The sequence below is a fragment of the Zonotrichia albicollis genome, chromosome 7 (assembly GCF_047830755.1).
Source record: "Zonotrichia albicollis isolate bZonAlb1 chromosome 7, bZonAlb1.hap1, whole genome shotgun sequence".
NCBI classification, from domain to species: Eukaryota; Metazoa; Chordata; class Aves; order Passeriformes; family Passerellidae; genus Zonotrichia; species Zonotrichia albicollis.
The window spans coordinates 41668645-41685424 of NC_133825.1; the positions used below are offsets into that span (position 1 = coordinate 41668645).

Below are 16780 nucleotides of genomic sequence, written 5' to 3' on the forward strand. Positions count from 1 at the left end.
ATAGTTCCTTACCTGAAGTTGCTTTTGTTTATTGCTTGCAAATGGCTTTAGTGTATCTAATGTCAGAAATGTAATCTGAATGTTAGGATAGGGAAAGAAATTAGCTTTTCTACCCTAGAATTTCTTGTAATGGAAAAAACTTGGATCAATTTTTTGGCTACTAACTAAATACTAAAATTAATTTTTTGAAGTGGCATAGGAAGAAAAAAAGTCTCTTGCCTGTTTGAAGGCATACATAGTGCTTTTAGTTTAAAAATAGAATTAGTCTTGTAGACCAGAGCATTGGAATAGCATCCAGTAAAGCTGGATCTTGGGATGTCTTCCTGCAGGATGACAAGGCACCTAACCTCTCTGATTTGTTATTCCCAGTGAGACACGTGGTAAAATTATTGACTCATTTCATGAGGATGTTCTGTAGATACATTAAGGCATTTTGGGCACTTTCATATTCAAACAGCTGCAAAAAGTAGAAATCTAGAAATGATTTTCAGCTCATTTTCACTACAAGTTGACATGGCAAAAGACAGAGCAGTACAGAGGAGCTCCAGTGTGGGTGGTCATTCAGATTTGGTTTTCTGCTCAAGTAGGTTGGAAGGAGCAGAAATTGAGGTAATGGCTTCTTACTTCTCTCCTTATGTCAGGAAAAGATCATCTACATTTGTATTTATTACAAGATTAAAATATAAATCCAGTATTTGCATTTTTATGCTAATTATGATCTTCATTTAATGTACTGGCTTTTCTTTCACACTTTTGTTTTAGATCTTTAGATTCAATTATTGGCTTTAAGCAATTACCCAACATGTTTGTGATTAATGTCAAGGCTTGGTTTAGAAATCAATTTGAACAAACCTGCTAATAACAGAACTGATTAAGAGGATCCTATTTTAAACTAGAGGCTACAGTAGAAAATCAAAATAAACCTAATTCCTTGCTGCTGATAATTTTCATACATTGGTTTGCTTCATTGTCTTGTATAGGCAAAGCTGGGATTAGCTGATTTTTATTTCCTACTTGGCTAGGAAATAACACTCTCATGTATTATAAATATTATTATAGAGATAATTTATTTGTGTTCACTAACCAGTGATGGTTTTAAAACAATTTCTGCTTTGTTTGGGTAAAATCACTGGTGTAATTGATTTGATATATATGCAGAACTGACATGAAAACTTTCAGACTCCCAGGCTGCCTTTTCAAACCAGAGCTGTGGAGTAAGGAATCTCTGGAGAGAAATCTTGTTGTTCTACATCCAATGTGGAGTATCTAATTGTTATTTTAAACAGGTTTTTAAGAAAGATGATTGTTGAGCTAACCTTGGGGAAATTGAGTGTAAAATCCAGCATGTGCCTGAAGAATTGTGATTTTTTGAGTGAAATTCTACTTTTAAAGAAGACAACTCTCTCTCTGTTATTTTCCTTTATCTTTGATGAAGAACACATCACAAAATTGTTGTGTTGCAGATGCTGGGTTATTCTTGTCTTGTGTTTTTTGGTTTAGATCTCTATTTTAGTTCCACAGCTTTAGAAACAGAATAAAATAGTGAAGCTTACAAGTTTCTTAAAATACAGCAGCTGATTCCAGAGTCCAGGGCAGATTCATATGGAGAAGTTCCTGTGGGAGGGGGAATCTTATTTTGGAGTGGGCAACATCAGCCACACTACATTGTTGTATTTTTGAGTGGAAGTATGAAGGGCTGCTCTGCTTTTGCTTGTTTATGAAAAATATGATTTTAAGACCAATAAAACCATTTCTGAAAGTGGAGATGCATGAAATTAGGTTGCATTTAGGTTCACCCTTGCTTGGACCACTATGTTCTGCATGGCTTCTCATGGAAATTTCTCAGCCCGGGCACAAAATGCACCCATTTAATCTCATGATGAAAAAACATTGGTAAATATTGGTCAACCTAAACATGTTTCATTGTTGCTCCTTGGACCTTACACTCTCTAATATTGACTCTTTAGAATGAACATTTTAGATATCATGGATCATGGTCTGATTGTTAGTGCAAATTCTGGATTTACTGGTATATGTTTTTGTTTTTATATAACAGACCAGAATTGAGACTTCATTAAAATCTACGTATACATACATACATACATACATATATATATATATATATATATGAGGGAAATGTTTATAGAACATTTGAGATCAAATATATTAAGATGAAATTGATAAGAAATAAGCTATTAATTCCAGCTATTGGTTTAATTTATAATACCCCCTTTGGAAAGTTAAGCCTGAGCTAAAGAACTGGGTAGAATTAGAAATTGCTTTGTGTGTTTCAATTCATTAGTGACTATTTAATTAAAGTCTGCTTTATAGTTTATTATTGAATATAATTTTGTATAATCAGAATACATCAGGCAAAATGACTTTTAAGTATCTGGCAATTCCATTGATTAAATTCAGATGCTTTTCTTATGATATGAGGATGAAATTTCAAAGTGTAAGCAAGTGATTACATAGGAATAAATTCTAGCAGTCCCTTGTGAAGATCTGCAACCAGTAGCCTGGGACCCTAATTGAGAAGCATTTCTCCTCCTATGCCATATTGTTCAATCCAGATCAGCAGGAGGTGAGTAAATATTGTTTCAGGTGCTTACAGCAACCAAGGAGAGGTATTCTTTTATCTTTTTTGAGTAAATTGGAAAGATTTTAAAAGGCAGGTGTGGAATTCTTCTGCAGTTCAAAACAGAATTCCTGAACAGGCAGCACCATATAGAGCAGGCTCCAGGACCCAGTGGGCAGGAAATTAGCAGCCCTCATTTACAACTTCTGTTTTGGTGTATCCCTGTGCCATATTCTTGTATTTCAGGCCCCTTAGAATTCTACATGGCAAGAATAAATAAAAAAAGCTTTTGAAGGATAGAATACGTCTCTAATTTTTTAATCCATTTGACTGTATGCAAGTTCTTGAATAGCTTTGTCATTGAACCCTGAAATTCAACTATTTAATATTCTTACATATAAATTTGGGATGTAGATTTAGGTAAACAATTCAGGTTATGTAAGTCTGCTGAGATAGCAATATTTAAAGAAAAAATAATTAGTTTATTAAACATAATAATTACTTTATTAAATGCACACACTGGTGGAAAATAAGTATACATATATATACATATATATATATACATATATATACATATATATATACATATATATATATATATATATGTAAAGCCATTTTTTAGCCAATGGATTCCAAAACTGCACAGCTAGGTGAAGGTAGGCAGGAATTATACTGTTTTACTAATTTTATTTTTTTTTTTTCTTTAAGAAGATGTATTCATCACAGTTGGAATTGAAATCCAGAAATATTTGGCTCAAGTCATTCCTTCTGAGTGTTCACAATACTAATGTTGTCACTTGTTTCTTGACTTAAGACTGTGCGAAGTTTTTGATAAATTGTTTCTATATTGCAGAATAAGCAATGTTTTTCCTTATAAAGAAGGAATATTTCTTGACTTTAGGTATATTTCTTGAACTCAGGTAAATTTGTTCTTGCCTTAATTAACCTTTTGATTTATATACCTCCTCTTTATTTTCCCTTGTCAGCTTGAGCAGATGGAACTTGAAGTCCGAGAGATCCCACCCCAAAGCCGAGGGATGTACAGCAGTCGAATGAGGAGCTACAAACAAGAAATGGGAAAACTTGAAGCTGACTTTGTGAGTTTTTAACTTATTACATAAAGAAGGCATCTCTAAGAATTTTCAAAATAAAGCAATGCAATTATTCAGGCAAAGGAGAGGGCATTTTTGTCTAGTGTGAGGGATGAGTTCTGCACGTGTCTTGCTATGTATATCGATGAAAACCAAACTGGGGAAGAGAAGCTTTTAGCAGCAGTCCCACACCAATATTCCAGCTGCTGGCCTCCTGAAACTCTTGTTTCTCCATCAGTAGATACTGTGAGTGTTCATGATGTATGCAAAATAGTCAGCTTTTAATCCTATTTTTCAAGGAATGACAGCTTGTAGTGATGTGGGCAGTAACATGAAAGCAGTATGATCTCCAATCTGTGGAATTTTTCAATGTAGCTTATCTCGTGCACTTCATTTTTTAGTCACTGTGTTGTCTTTTCCATTGCATTTAGATTCTTCTTGGCTTTTGTACAAATTGGTTATAAATACTACATTTTTCTGAGTAATGGATGCAGACTAACAAGATTCCCTTGTCTAGGGGCTTCTGCTACAGTTATCAGTCCTTTTTTTGTGGCTGGGATTTGCACTGAATAGATTTACATAGAGACAAAACTGTTTCCTGTAAAATCATGAAAAAGTTCAAAGGGATTGCAAAGTGTAGGAAAATGCTATGTTAATTGGCAGCAGCTCAGTTCCTCCAGGGTAGGGAGAAAGAAATAACTAGTGGCAGTATTTTCCATTCACTGGAGAGCGGTGAATTTCCTCAGGTTGCTGGCAGCAGTTTAATCCTTCAGGGGAGGAGAGTCAGTGTTTATACCTGCAGCCAAGAAATCCAGCTGACTGTCACTCCTCTGTGCTTCTGCCAAGTTGAGCAGTTGCACAAAAATGTATGAGAAGATGGTTGCAGTTTGTAAAGTTTGAGGAACCTTAGAATAAAAAGACTTGCATCAAAATTTTGAGGCAGTCTCATCTGTTCCCCTATAGGAATTGTGTGTGGCCAAACAGTGACTTCCCAGAGAGAGCAATTTCTGACCAATTGTGAATGCTGTTTATCTTCTCAGATGTGTGAGAATTTGCTGTCAGCATATATTTGTTCCTGGCCTATTCTATATGTAGGTAGATGGTGGAATTCATACTTTCATATTCCCAGGCAAGTGAGAATGAGAGAGTTCAGAGCTGAACACTGTATGGAAGAGGAGAAATGAGTGCAAGGAAATGCATCATAGCACTGGGAGTTACATGAACACAAGAACATGAGTTTGTGCTCCAAGTGAGGAAGCAAAAACAAGATGAGAAAGAGGAAGGAACAGGTCGTAATAATGGATAGAAACAACAGCTCCAAACCCAAGGATCTTCAGCAGAAGATCAAGGAAAGAAAATAATGTGAAGGATGGAGCAAAGTGCTGGAAGAAAACAACTGTGCTTGAAAAAAATCTCTTATATAGCAAATAATGTGGTTACAAAAAAGTGCCTTACATAGTTACAGGTTCTAAGTACTAATATTTTTCTAATTTTGTATGTAAGGATTTAAGACTCTTTTTGGATTATTATCCAGGAAAATAGCAACTTGTTGGAAACTATAGAAAAAAATTCATGGCAAAAACTACATACTTCACTGCACAGTCTTGTATTAAGTTCTGCATTTCAAATGTAAAGTGAACGCAGAACCAGCACTAGTAGTTTTATTTTATATTCATTGATAGCATGAAAATTGATCTTGTGATTATTTGAATGCCTTATAGCATCTGAAAATTTGCCCTTACCCAAACAGTTATGGAAAACAGCACCATAGCAGCATGTTTAAAGCTAGGAGAAGGAAACATGAGGTTTGTGGACTGTTCACGTGTCCATTCTTTACTGGCAGGATGAACAACATTAAAGTTTATTTTTGACATTTAATATGTAACTGGTGAGTTTATTTTGTGTAATAATGACAAAAGGCCATTGCTGTAATACTATTTATTAGGTGCTGTGGCATCTTTGTGAATATGTAGGGTTTTTTTCCTGTACACTTCACTATGTTGAAGTATTCTGAAAAATACAGATTTAAGCGCTGTTGAGAAGTTACTCCAAACATGGCTTTTCATCTCTAACTTTGTAATCAAATAGGAAAAAGTTGCAAATAGGAGATTTATTTCCTCTCACTGCTAATCCTTGCAGTTAGGTGTCAGTGCTCTGCAGTCCAGGGGTGTGTGAAGGCAAAGGATTGCAAAGGCACTGGATTGCACTTGCATAGTGGTAACACACTAATTGCAATAAATAATATCTGAGCAGAAAAAAACACCTTGCCCAGTCTGAGCCCTCTCTCTTGAAGGAGAACAGTGATAATGAAAAACAGAATAGCACAATTTTGTCTTTAAAAGTATTCAGGAAGCATAGCACTGTTAATACTGATGGGGAAAATGAGCAGAGCGAGCACTGCACCTCAGCTTTAGGCAGAAGTGGTTTCTGTTGCTCCCCTCAGTGCTCTGCAGTCTTCCCTGGGGAGAAATACCAGAACAGGGCAAGCATGAAGTGATGCTTCTCTGCAGAAAAGCTGCACACATCTCCAAAAGCCAACTTTCAGGCTTGTGATATGAAACTGTTTGATAAGCCTTATGCTGTGTCTTTTTTCACTTGCAGATGTAAGTCTTGTGTTTATTATCTGATTTTCAATATCTCATCCCAAGCCCTTCATTTCTGTAGGGGTGTTGGTCCCCGTTAGGTCGGGAAGGACCGCGGGGCTCTGCCGGGCTTTGAGCGCGCTGGTGGCTCTATCTTGTGGCCCCAAGTGGAGTTGCACATCACAGCCTTGTGCTTTCCTGGCTGCTCCACGGCTTGGGAGCACATGCCAAAGAGTTCCTGAAGCTTAAAACAATCTTCCTATCAAAAGTCTTTCCCCTGCATTTAACAGTGCACCATTGTGCAGTTTAGGTAGGTACAGTTTGTGGTGATTGGGAGTGGGGCTGCAGCTGAACCTCAATGGGCACAGTGTGAGCAGCACTGACAGCAGTGAGCCAGGGAGTGCCCAGGGCACTGACCAACCACCACAGGGAGCAGAGGGCACACAGGGGCAATGCATCAACAGGAGGGGATAAAAGGTTGGGCTGAAGAACAAGAAGGGCCAATGCTTGCAGCCTTCTGAAGTGATGTGGCATTACTCTGTGTGGGTTGAAGCCTTCTGATATTGTATAGTGACCCTCTGTGTATCATGGCCCTCTCGACTGCAGCGTGTGCTGTGGTATATGCTGGGACAGATTTAAGTTTGTCAGTATTTTTTTTCTGCCTGTTTTATATGTAGAATGTCCATGGTGCCTACTTGAAGTAAGTTCTGATGGCAAAAAGGGGTATTTTAAGTATGTGTACTATAGGTGTTGTTTATTCATAGAAATAAAGCATTTCATGTTAATTGTTACCTAAAAGTAGCCAATTTTCTTTAACTAGTGGGGATTTATAGTGGTAAAAGGCTTCCAGATTTTATAAACATTACTTTAAGCTAAGTCCCAGTCCATCTGAAAATGTGATTCTATAAACCTAGTAAATATATGGTTATTTCCTAGCATTTGTATCCATCCCCAGGGTTCCATATACTGGCTCAATGTCAGGGCACCATAAAATAGAAAAAACCAAAGGCAGGCATTTATTTTCCTGAAAAGCTTACTGCTGGCCTATAAGGCATTCAAATAGATGAGGAAATATAAAAATCTTGTAAGACTACATTATACAGTAACATTGGTGTTACAAAGATGAATATTGCACAATCAGTGTTGAAAATGAGATGAGCATATTGAGAAAGAAGAACTAGCCATCAAATAATGGAGGCTACATACAAACTGTTCCTATTCTGTTGGCAGCACAGAGGTAAATCTTGCAGGTAGCATTTATTATCAGTTCAGGAGACAGTGCTCGTTCCTTTTAAATCCTCAGAATTGGTACTGATTTTGGTAATTCTGACTTTGAGAATAACCTTTAAAAGAAAAGGGGTGGGGTAAATTTGCAGATATATATAGATACATTGTAAAAAACTTGAGTAAACATTTAAACATTGTTGGCTTTTAACAATAGCTTCAGTCATTAGTGAGGTATGTATTTACAATTTATACCTCCTGGAGGTTGTTTTTCAGATTACTGTTAAAACTTCAGCTGCTCTTAAGCTTTAAAAACATTTAAGGAGATAACCAGGAGATAATTTTATTGGACAAAGTTAGCTCTCTTGTATGACTCTCAAATACAACCTGAGTCCAGAAGCTCACCTGAACAACTCATACAGCTGTGTCTGTTGTGTTCTGGCTGTTTTTTGCAAATACCACTTCCCCCATTTCAGGTTCAGTCACCTACCCAGACAAATATGGCTGTAGGCACCTGAAGCCATTTCTCAAATGACAAGTTGGTGGCTGTATCTTTATGGCCAGTCTTCCCCAGGTCTCCAGTTTAAACTAAAACTTAAAAACTCCACTGTTGCTGCTGGGTTATTTTGGTTTATAAAGCAAATAGTGCAGTAATGTTCTGTACTTAGAAAATTGTGAGCCATGTGTGGGACTGCTGTGTGTGTATCTTAGTTGTTATATCCTAACAGTGTTCTTGAAAGCAGGGAATCTGTCATGCCAAAATATCATGTGTGCACAAGAACCTTGCCTGGGCAGGTACAGGTGCCTTTAGTGAAACCTGATCTGTTGACACATATAAAGTTCTGAAACCAGATTGATTTTTGCTCTGTGAATAGTACAGCTCTTTTGAATGGGGCTGTGGAGGATTTGTTTTAGGGCACACAAGGTTGAACTAAGTTTCAGAAGAAAGAATTTGAATTATCTGGCCATGTACTTTGACAATCTAATTTTGAAAAAGCATATTGTGAACAAAAGTTCCTTCACTGCCATTTTTATAGATACTGTCACCTTCTTGAGATAAGTAATCACTCCTCTACATTCAACTCAAACTGCTCCTTACAGAGGCACTGTTTGTTTTCCTCTGGTACTTTTCTAATAACTTCTGATATGTTTGTCTGCCTGACTGGGGCTGAGCATTAGGTTGGCTTCTTTTCTATAGAGGCTAACTCCACATTGTCCTCAGTTTGTTTTCACTTGTGTCCCACCCTGGTGGCTTTGTGGTGGAAAAAGGTGGAGGCATTTCACCTTTTGAAATTACTTGATTTATAATACTGCTATTTTAAATGGGAAAAAAGTGATACAGAAAAAACTGGTTTTTTTTTTTTGGTAACATTCAAGGCCTAAACTCATAAAATATTAGGAAGTGGTATAACTTAGAACACCTGTAGAAAATTTGCTCTTTGTTACTTGTGTCTTAAATTTCTTTTTATTTAGTGTGGAAGTATGAAGATGGAAGTCAATTTATTTCATAATGGAATTTAGTAATGATGAGATGATTTTCTGTGGAGGAAAGTGTAAAAGATGGGAGTTAACATGCTTAATTTGTAATTAACCTAAAGGGTTATGATCATCTTAGCTGAGATTCCTGAGAGGCCACACCAGTGAAACACACCTTAGCTCCTGGGCTTTGTAATTCTGTAGGTATTGCTTACAAAGAATCATCCCTTGTTTGACCAATGAGTGTGTTATGCATCTCATAATTCAGTGTGTGAAGAGGTAATATGCTGGGTGAGGGCAACCAAGCAGCAAACTTTTAATGTCAGCAAAGCTAATGCCTTAACTGGAGTCTTCTCTGAACCAACTCCCCCTTGACCCTCCCAGGAAATTCTGTCTGGCTCATCTGTTAACACATAGGGCTGAGACTGGTGGCTTTTGTGGCTCTTTGTTGGTCCCTCAGCAAGTTGTGGTGGAGGTGATGCACATGATTTTAAGAAAAACCCATTTGTGTAGCTTAGGCTTGGCTGACTGATTACAAATAAAGGTGTTTTCAGGAAGTGATTTGGTGTGTCTGATAACTCTTGTGTGTGACTGGAGGCTGTGAATAATTGAAGGTGTATGACTCAGAGCACTGTAAGCATTCATGCCTCTTTCCTTTCTCCCTTTACACACACAATGTTTCTGTACTAAAGTAAATGAAAAGTGGTCTGTGGCAGACCAGCTGATAGTTTGTAGACATGTTCAGATTTCAGCCCTTTCCCAAGCAGAGAGCTGCAATTTCTGTTTACCATGGAGTTTGCTCTTATGTGAAAACTTCTACTTCTCAAAATAGTAGAGTTAAGTATGTTTGCTGTTCTTTCAAAAGAGAATGGAAGAAACCATGTTCAGTCAAAATTTCTTCTGACCAGCAGATGGGTAAAGTGACTTCATATGGAAAAGGTGAATGGGGGGGGGGCACAAGGGGGAAGGCTTTATTGTTTTTCATTCCCTCAGTGATTTATTATTCTACCTAAATGATACTCCCATACCTTTTGTGCAAAAAGAAGCTGCTGTTGCTGTCCTGCTTTCGGTAGCAGTTGTAATAAAGGTGCTATAGCTGAACGTGAGTGTAGAGGGCAATGATGAATGAGGAAAGCAGGGTGTACCTCATGCTCACTGCATTGTATTGCTCACCTGCACTCCTTCAAGTAGAAGTTTGGTTTTGTTTCTACCACGAGCTAGAAACAAAGATAACCAAAAAAGAAATCAGACAAACTGAGCAAAACCGCCACCATTTGAACGTGTTTACTTTTCAGGCTAGAACTGCACTCTCGACTTTCTTAACGTGTTATGATGCTTTTTGTTATTGTGGGTTTTCTTTTTTTTTTTTTCCCCAGCTAGAGAGAGGCTAGTTTGCATTTCAGTGCTGCACAGGAAGAGACACGTGCTATGGTAAATAATAAAAAATAGGAAGAAGGTTCTTTTTGAGGGGCCGGATGAATTCCGGCCGTTCCGATGTCTGGTGTGCTGTCCCTGCAGTGCCGCTGGGTGGCGCTGTTTGTTTGCAAAGCAAGCGTCGCTTCCCCCCCTTTTCCCCCCCTCCAGTTTCTTTTTTTTTTTTCTTTTTGCCTTTTTTTTTTTTTTTTTTTTTTGCTTTGGTAGTAACTGAAATTACTGTTTCATGAATAAAATATTTCTGGTGGGATTTGCATTTCTATATTGGCTGAAGATACTGTGTTGAATGTTTTATTAACCAGCCCAGTGCAACTGTCAGCCTATTAAAGAGATCCAATGGACCCTGTTTAGCTAAATAAACTAAATAAATCCAATTCGTCAAATTGTGTTCCTGGCTGTTTATTTTCCATTCTTTTGATGTACAGTTTATTTTAAGTTAAAGCCACATAGATTTAAAAATTAATGTGAAAATAGAATGTAGTGTTTGAAACATGAGAAGACTAATTGCCATGGTCAAAAATAGCTTCCCTTTATAGTGAAGTTGCCATCTGGTAAATGGTGAACTTTTTATTTGTGACTGATTAACTGTCCCATGTCAAAAATTAGTTGGCAAATGAGTGGTTAATAGCTTTTTTGCCAGCTTGGTTTTGTTGCTTCTATGAAGAGAAACTTGAAATACAAGCACTGCTGTTAAAAATAACTGTTTCTATCCAACTTCAAGAGGTTTGTTCTCTATCTTGATATTTTCTCAATCAGAATTCAAGGAGAAAATTTTATATGGTCATTATATATTAAATGCTTGTTGAAATTCTCATGGCATTGTAAGCAAATATAGCAGTGTTTAAAAAAAACCTCTTAGCATAACTGAATACATTGCATGTCTGGTTGTCAAACAGTTGTCAAACATTACCAATACTAGCATTCATTATATTCTGCTAGTACTAATAATATTTTAGTTATCTTGTTTCTGCTGAAAACCTTTGCCACAGAATAGCAGGAAACTGTAGATTTGTGGTGATGTTACTGGGATAATACAATTTTTTCTATGCTAGTTGCAAGTTCTTGTAAATGTAAATACATTCTGAATTTGTTAATAAGAGAGATAAAGAAACAGTGATGGATGTATTTGCTCTTTCTTTGTGATGCTTTCCATAGCACAGACTTAGTGATGTTACATGTTAACTTGTGTGTTTTACAAGAAATCAGAGTTGCCAGGTATCATGTTTTGCATAGTTTTGTTTTTATGATCTTGGGTTTCCAAAAGTGGAATACTGAAATTGAGTGCAATAGAAATACAGTTTGATTAAATTGCATTTCTGGCTCTTTTCTCAAGAAGTCTACTATAATTGATTGAACAGCCCTTGTGAAAAGCTAAAGTGTTAGATGAATTCAAACATGTCAGGGGTTCTTATGAGAAATCATTTAATCAAGTACGTCCACCTTTTTTCATGCAGATATTTCTTACTAACCAAAATAGTAAATTTTTGTTTCTGCCTTCACCCCAAATTCTAACCCAAGAACAAAGTAGATATTTAGGCAGATGTCATCAGTGTTGGAGAGAGTGCTGTTCCCTTCTCTAAGTAGACTTTAATTTGCACTAAATAAATTACATTTCTTTAGTATTTTCTAGCTATAAATGTTTTAAAATGCTATGTAAAAACTAGACCTCATCTCTTTTGTCTCTGGGAAAAAACCTTCCCACTTTGTGCTCTAAGCTGGTTCTTTTTAACTTACTAGAAATAAGCTCGGAAGGAACTTCATGATTCTGTAAAACTTGCTATCAGGTAAAAAAGATGGACTTTTATGGCAATGGAGATGTCATCTTGTTTCTGGCTTTTAGTGAGGAAGGAATAGAAAGTAAAAAAATGGAGCTGGAAGTGTATTAGAGTAATTCTGCCTCCTCCTAGCAATGTTCTTTACTATGTGAAACATATGGAAAAAGTGTGAAATATCTCTGTTCTTTTGTTTGGTAGCTTTTTGTTTTTACTCTGCAATCATTTAGTAGTCTGTCCCAAATACAGCCAGCTTCCCTTAAAGCTGCTGTACGAACCTCAACAAAATGTGGTTCTTGGCCACAAAGTCTATTTAAACTTGCTGTTCTTGCTCAGTTAGGGAGGAAATCCCTGCAAAGGCTAGAGGATCTAAAGTTGTACATTTGACAATTTAATGCTTGTATACATTTATAATAAGTGGATCAAATGCAGCACCTCCCTTACTTTTCATTTGCTTTTTATAAACTGCCTTTAGGGTGCCAATGTGAGGAAAATAGGCCTTTTCCAATATTTAATGAATACTACAGAGGTTTCACTCCTAAAAGAGGTGATCAATGAAAATTAGAGTCGAAATAGAAAGATTACAGATAGTAAAAAGGAATATAGCAGGTGGCTTCAGGGATCAGCAGTGGAACAGAATAATTTTTCCTTCTATAGTAACATTTAACCATTTCACATGGGTGTAATGAAAAAAGGGTTTTGCTAACTAAATATTTGGTGCCTGGCATATAAAGAGAAAGAAAAGGGGGAGTGTGTGTGTGGGCTCTGCATGTTTCCCATTGAGTGGCATTTGTGCATGCTTTTGGAACCCCCACAACTTTCCAACATGCCCTTAGTTTGTTTTTTTTTTTTTTCACTTTCTGAGAAGTTAAGACCAGAATGAATAAGGGTAGTGTTTGCCAACTTACCCTCCTGGTCAGTGTGGAAAACACTGAATTGCAATTGCAGGCTTTGTACCTGTTCACTAAAGATTCAAATGTGAATTCTGGCAAGTCAAAGAAAAGGCTTGTATTGTGTCTGGTGGGTCTTGGCTTGAGCCTTAGTTAGAAAATGCTCCTGCATTATGAGTTTAACACCTCCTTTTCACTGATTCCTGAGTAAAGGTTTGAGCCATTATTAAATCGAGCTCTAACTTTTGCTAGGTCATGTCACCAAGCAGGAAAAAAAGTGTTTATTTAATATTTTATTTGAGAGAATAGCTGCATTAATATCAAAGTAAATTCTCTTATTTCAAAATATGAAAAGTTACTTTCCATTATGGTGGTTGGTATTTTGGGACATGTAACTGCAGCTGTTTTGTCACAGAGATCTCCATTTGTGGAGTGCCTAGCACAAAGGGATTTCTCACTCATGACTACAGCTCTTTGGCACTGTAATGAGTATTAACTAAATAGAACTATGCAAAGGACTAGCTTGTTATGTTAATGTGTTTCTTGTGATTATTTTTATTTGTTTAAGACATACAGATTAGTATTATAGGTTGTTCTATTAGCAGCTGTCTTTGAAACCATAGGTTTTCATGTAATGTGTTTCTGTTAAAATTTCTAGCATCCTTAAAAAATGAGAAGCATTTGTCTGTGATTAATGGGGTTGTGAGTAAAATAATGCTAAGGCAGGGTCTAAACCACAGTACCAGGATTTTTTTAGTCAAAAGAAAAGATTTGATTTGTACTGACTCTTTTGTATAGTTTCATAATTCAATGTCATTAAGACCCTCAAGTGACCATGTGATTCCCCTCTCCTGTCTGCCCAGTCCTCAGGAGAAATCACATTCTCTGGTTCAGTTGTGTAAGCTTCCCACAAAGTTAGTTCAGTCAACTAAATCAAGGTAAAAAGTTACAGAAAGGTCAGGATTAAGTTAGGGGTTGCTAACCTGAATTGCTTTCCCAGCCTTTTTAAGCCCTTAGTGCTCCTTTTGTCTTTTTCTTACCTTCTGTCATGTTGTCCTCTGTTAGATCTTTATTTCAGTTGAAGGCACCTGGGCTGCATCTTTCTCCTGACCCATACTTGGAGTCACTTTCAAACGTGTTATTAAATCCCTTTTTTCCATTCATGAGCTACATGTCTGGCATTCAGCAATGCAGATCGGTGGCTCAGCACTTGGGCCCTGTAGAGAGCTTGGTTTAAAATGCATGTATTTTAGAATGAACATAAGGAAAATTTGCTCCTTTCTCCCCTCATTTTCCCTTTTCCTTTTTCTGTTTCTCTTTCTGGGGCAAATGTTAAAAGTTTTTACTTTTGATTTGTACCTAAAAAGTACTCTGTTGCTAAGGTCAGAACCACTGAGTTCTCTCATAATGTAGGACTAGTTTCCAACCCATTTGTATGTTTTAAAAAATGTCTTAGCTAAGGACTTTTCTCCCATTTGGGGCTTCTTGTGCAGTGGTGGTGTTTGCCTGGACAAAATCCCCCTATTTTTCTCACTTACTGCCTGTGAGTCTGAACAGAGTTGCTTTTTCAGGAAAATGAACTGGAAACTCCATTTCAGGTGTGCACTGAACAGACATGAGGGTCTGAAGAAAATAGTGGTGTTTCAGGCAGCTTTGAGCCATGTTGAAGGGAAGATGTTTGATCTAAGAACTGGGCCAAATCTATTCTGCAATAAAACCTGAAATCATGTACACTACAGAAAAAGTAGTGGAAGAACTCCAACATGCTCCTGATGTAGATAAATGTATTCTTTTGGAGCAAGATTTCCTTTTGAGGTCCTTCCGTCCTTTGTGGAAAATTTGGACCCTGTGGAAATTTCCATTCCCTTTCTTGTACCCTGTATCAGACAAAGGAAAGCAGGACAGGTGCTTCTGTAGCCTGAAATATCATAGGATCACAGAATGGTTTGGATTGGAAGAGACCTTCAAAATCATGTAGTTCCAACACCCTTTCCCCATGGGCAGGGACAACTTCCACTAGACCAGGCTGCTCAAAGCCCATCCAGTCTGGCCTTGAACACTCCCAGGGATGGGCCTGGATAATCCTATGGCTAATAGGCATAACTAAATATGTTTATTAATAAATTTGAACTATTTTTCATTGTTGGAAATTGTCTTTCCAGTCACTTATGGTGGAACATGTATCAGTTCCTTTACATTCTTGTCATTTGAACAAAAAAACAACGCCTCTGGTTTTCCATTTTATCCAATCCACTTTCAAGGTCTTCAGCACTAAATTTCTGATAGCAACAAAGGATTAGTGGTTTGCATTTCTGATATTGCATACCTGAGTCCCTGCTGTACTTGCTGCATTTGTGATTTTGGTGCAGAAGTGACATGAATCATTAAAATCCCACAAAAATTAGCAACAGGAAGTCCAGATCAAGTCTTTGAGAGCACATTTAGCGTATCTGGTGAATTCTAAGAAAACACTGTCATTATCCCTGCCAGGTACATTTTACAGACTAATTAAGAGACTGGGCTGGGCCATGCCGTGCATGGTTCATGATGTCCCTAGTATTAAATTTAGTATGATCTTGGTTATATAATTGTAAATTCTGCGCTGTATCTAATTCTGAGTTGGACTTTCTGAAGAAAAGAAAAGCCTCTTCCAGTAAGGAGAGCTGTCCATTCTCTGGCACCCCCTGCCTTTAAACTTCTGTGCCTCTTCTCTGTGCTGTTCCTTGTTCTGAGTGTGGCTTGGGCAGGAGTGTTTGAACTAATCTATGCAATGGAGTTTATCCTTGCATTCAGATAAAGGCTTTTTTTCCCCTATAGAGCCAACTGCTGCAGTCTGGCTGGAGTGAGTCACTGGTGAGGTGTTTGGCTGTACAGCCATAGAGGGGATAAAATTCTTGAAAAGTGGCTATGCTGCCCTCTTGTTACATTTTTTGGGGAAATATCCAGAATGAAGTGACAACAGGTTGTTCTGCCATTGCAAACAAAGTCAGGGGACCTTTGGCAGTAGCAATCTTCTTGAGGGAATTGAATCAAGCACCTCCTGTGGAAAGTGGAAACAAATGCATTGCTTTGCTCAACTTCAGAGTTGTATTTAAAGTTTTTTTTTTTGCCTTATATTTTACCTTTTAAGAGACTTGGTATATTTTAGAATAAGAAATTTTTGGCATATGTTTAAATATTGTTGAAGAAATCTGTGTGTTTGTGTTAATTTGTTGTGGTTTTCTTTAATATTAACGAAGTCCTTTCCCCTGGCCCAAAAAGTCAAAGTGAAATTCAGATTCTCTAGGATATATCGTCTGTCTGGAAACTTCATTGTTGGACACATCACTTCAAAAATAGCCATATGAAGAAAAATGTGTGATGCACTTATTGACAGAGAAAAGCCAATAAATCCAATTTGATTCAGGAAGCTGAGAAATATTTTAATAACTTTCTGACGTTTTCTTGTAGTCCTTATTTACCTTATCAATAGTTATGGTGACATATGATTGTCAACTTTTTATATTAAACCAAACTAATAAATTAAACATGTTGTGTTTATACCTGATGAAAGCTGACGTTTTGGAAAGGTGTTAAAATATACTGACAGGTCTTGTTCATAAACTCCTTTGGTATAAATATGTAGATGACATCTTTAGATATTGTTTGTACATAGGCTGATAGGCAGGAAACGTTGACAACGTAACAAATGCAAATGTCAACCCCACAATTTAACCTTTCTGTGTAGGAAAAG

At 37.1% G+C, this 16780-nt stretch overlaps 1 protein-coding gene across 4 annotated transcripts in view; it reads left to right on the forward strand.

Annotated features, from left to right (window-relative positions):
* The window catches only part of VTI1A (vesicle transport through interaction with t-SNAREs 1A), a 258683-nt gene that overhangs the window by 7584 nt on the left and 234319 nt on the right, over positions 1 to 16780 (forward strand). For all 4 annotated transcript variants that reach the window (XM_074545233.1, XM_074545231.1, XM_074545232.1 and 1 more), the window contains exon 3: positions 3565 to 3675. In XM_074545233.1, coding sequence (XP_074401334.1) covers positions 3565 to 3675 — 111 coding nt within the window. The remainder of the gene's footprint in view (positions 1 to 3564; positions 3676 to 16780) is intronic.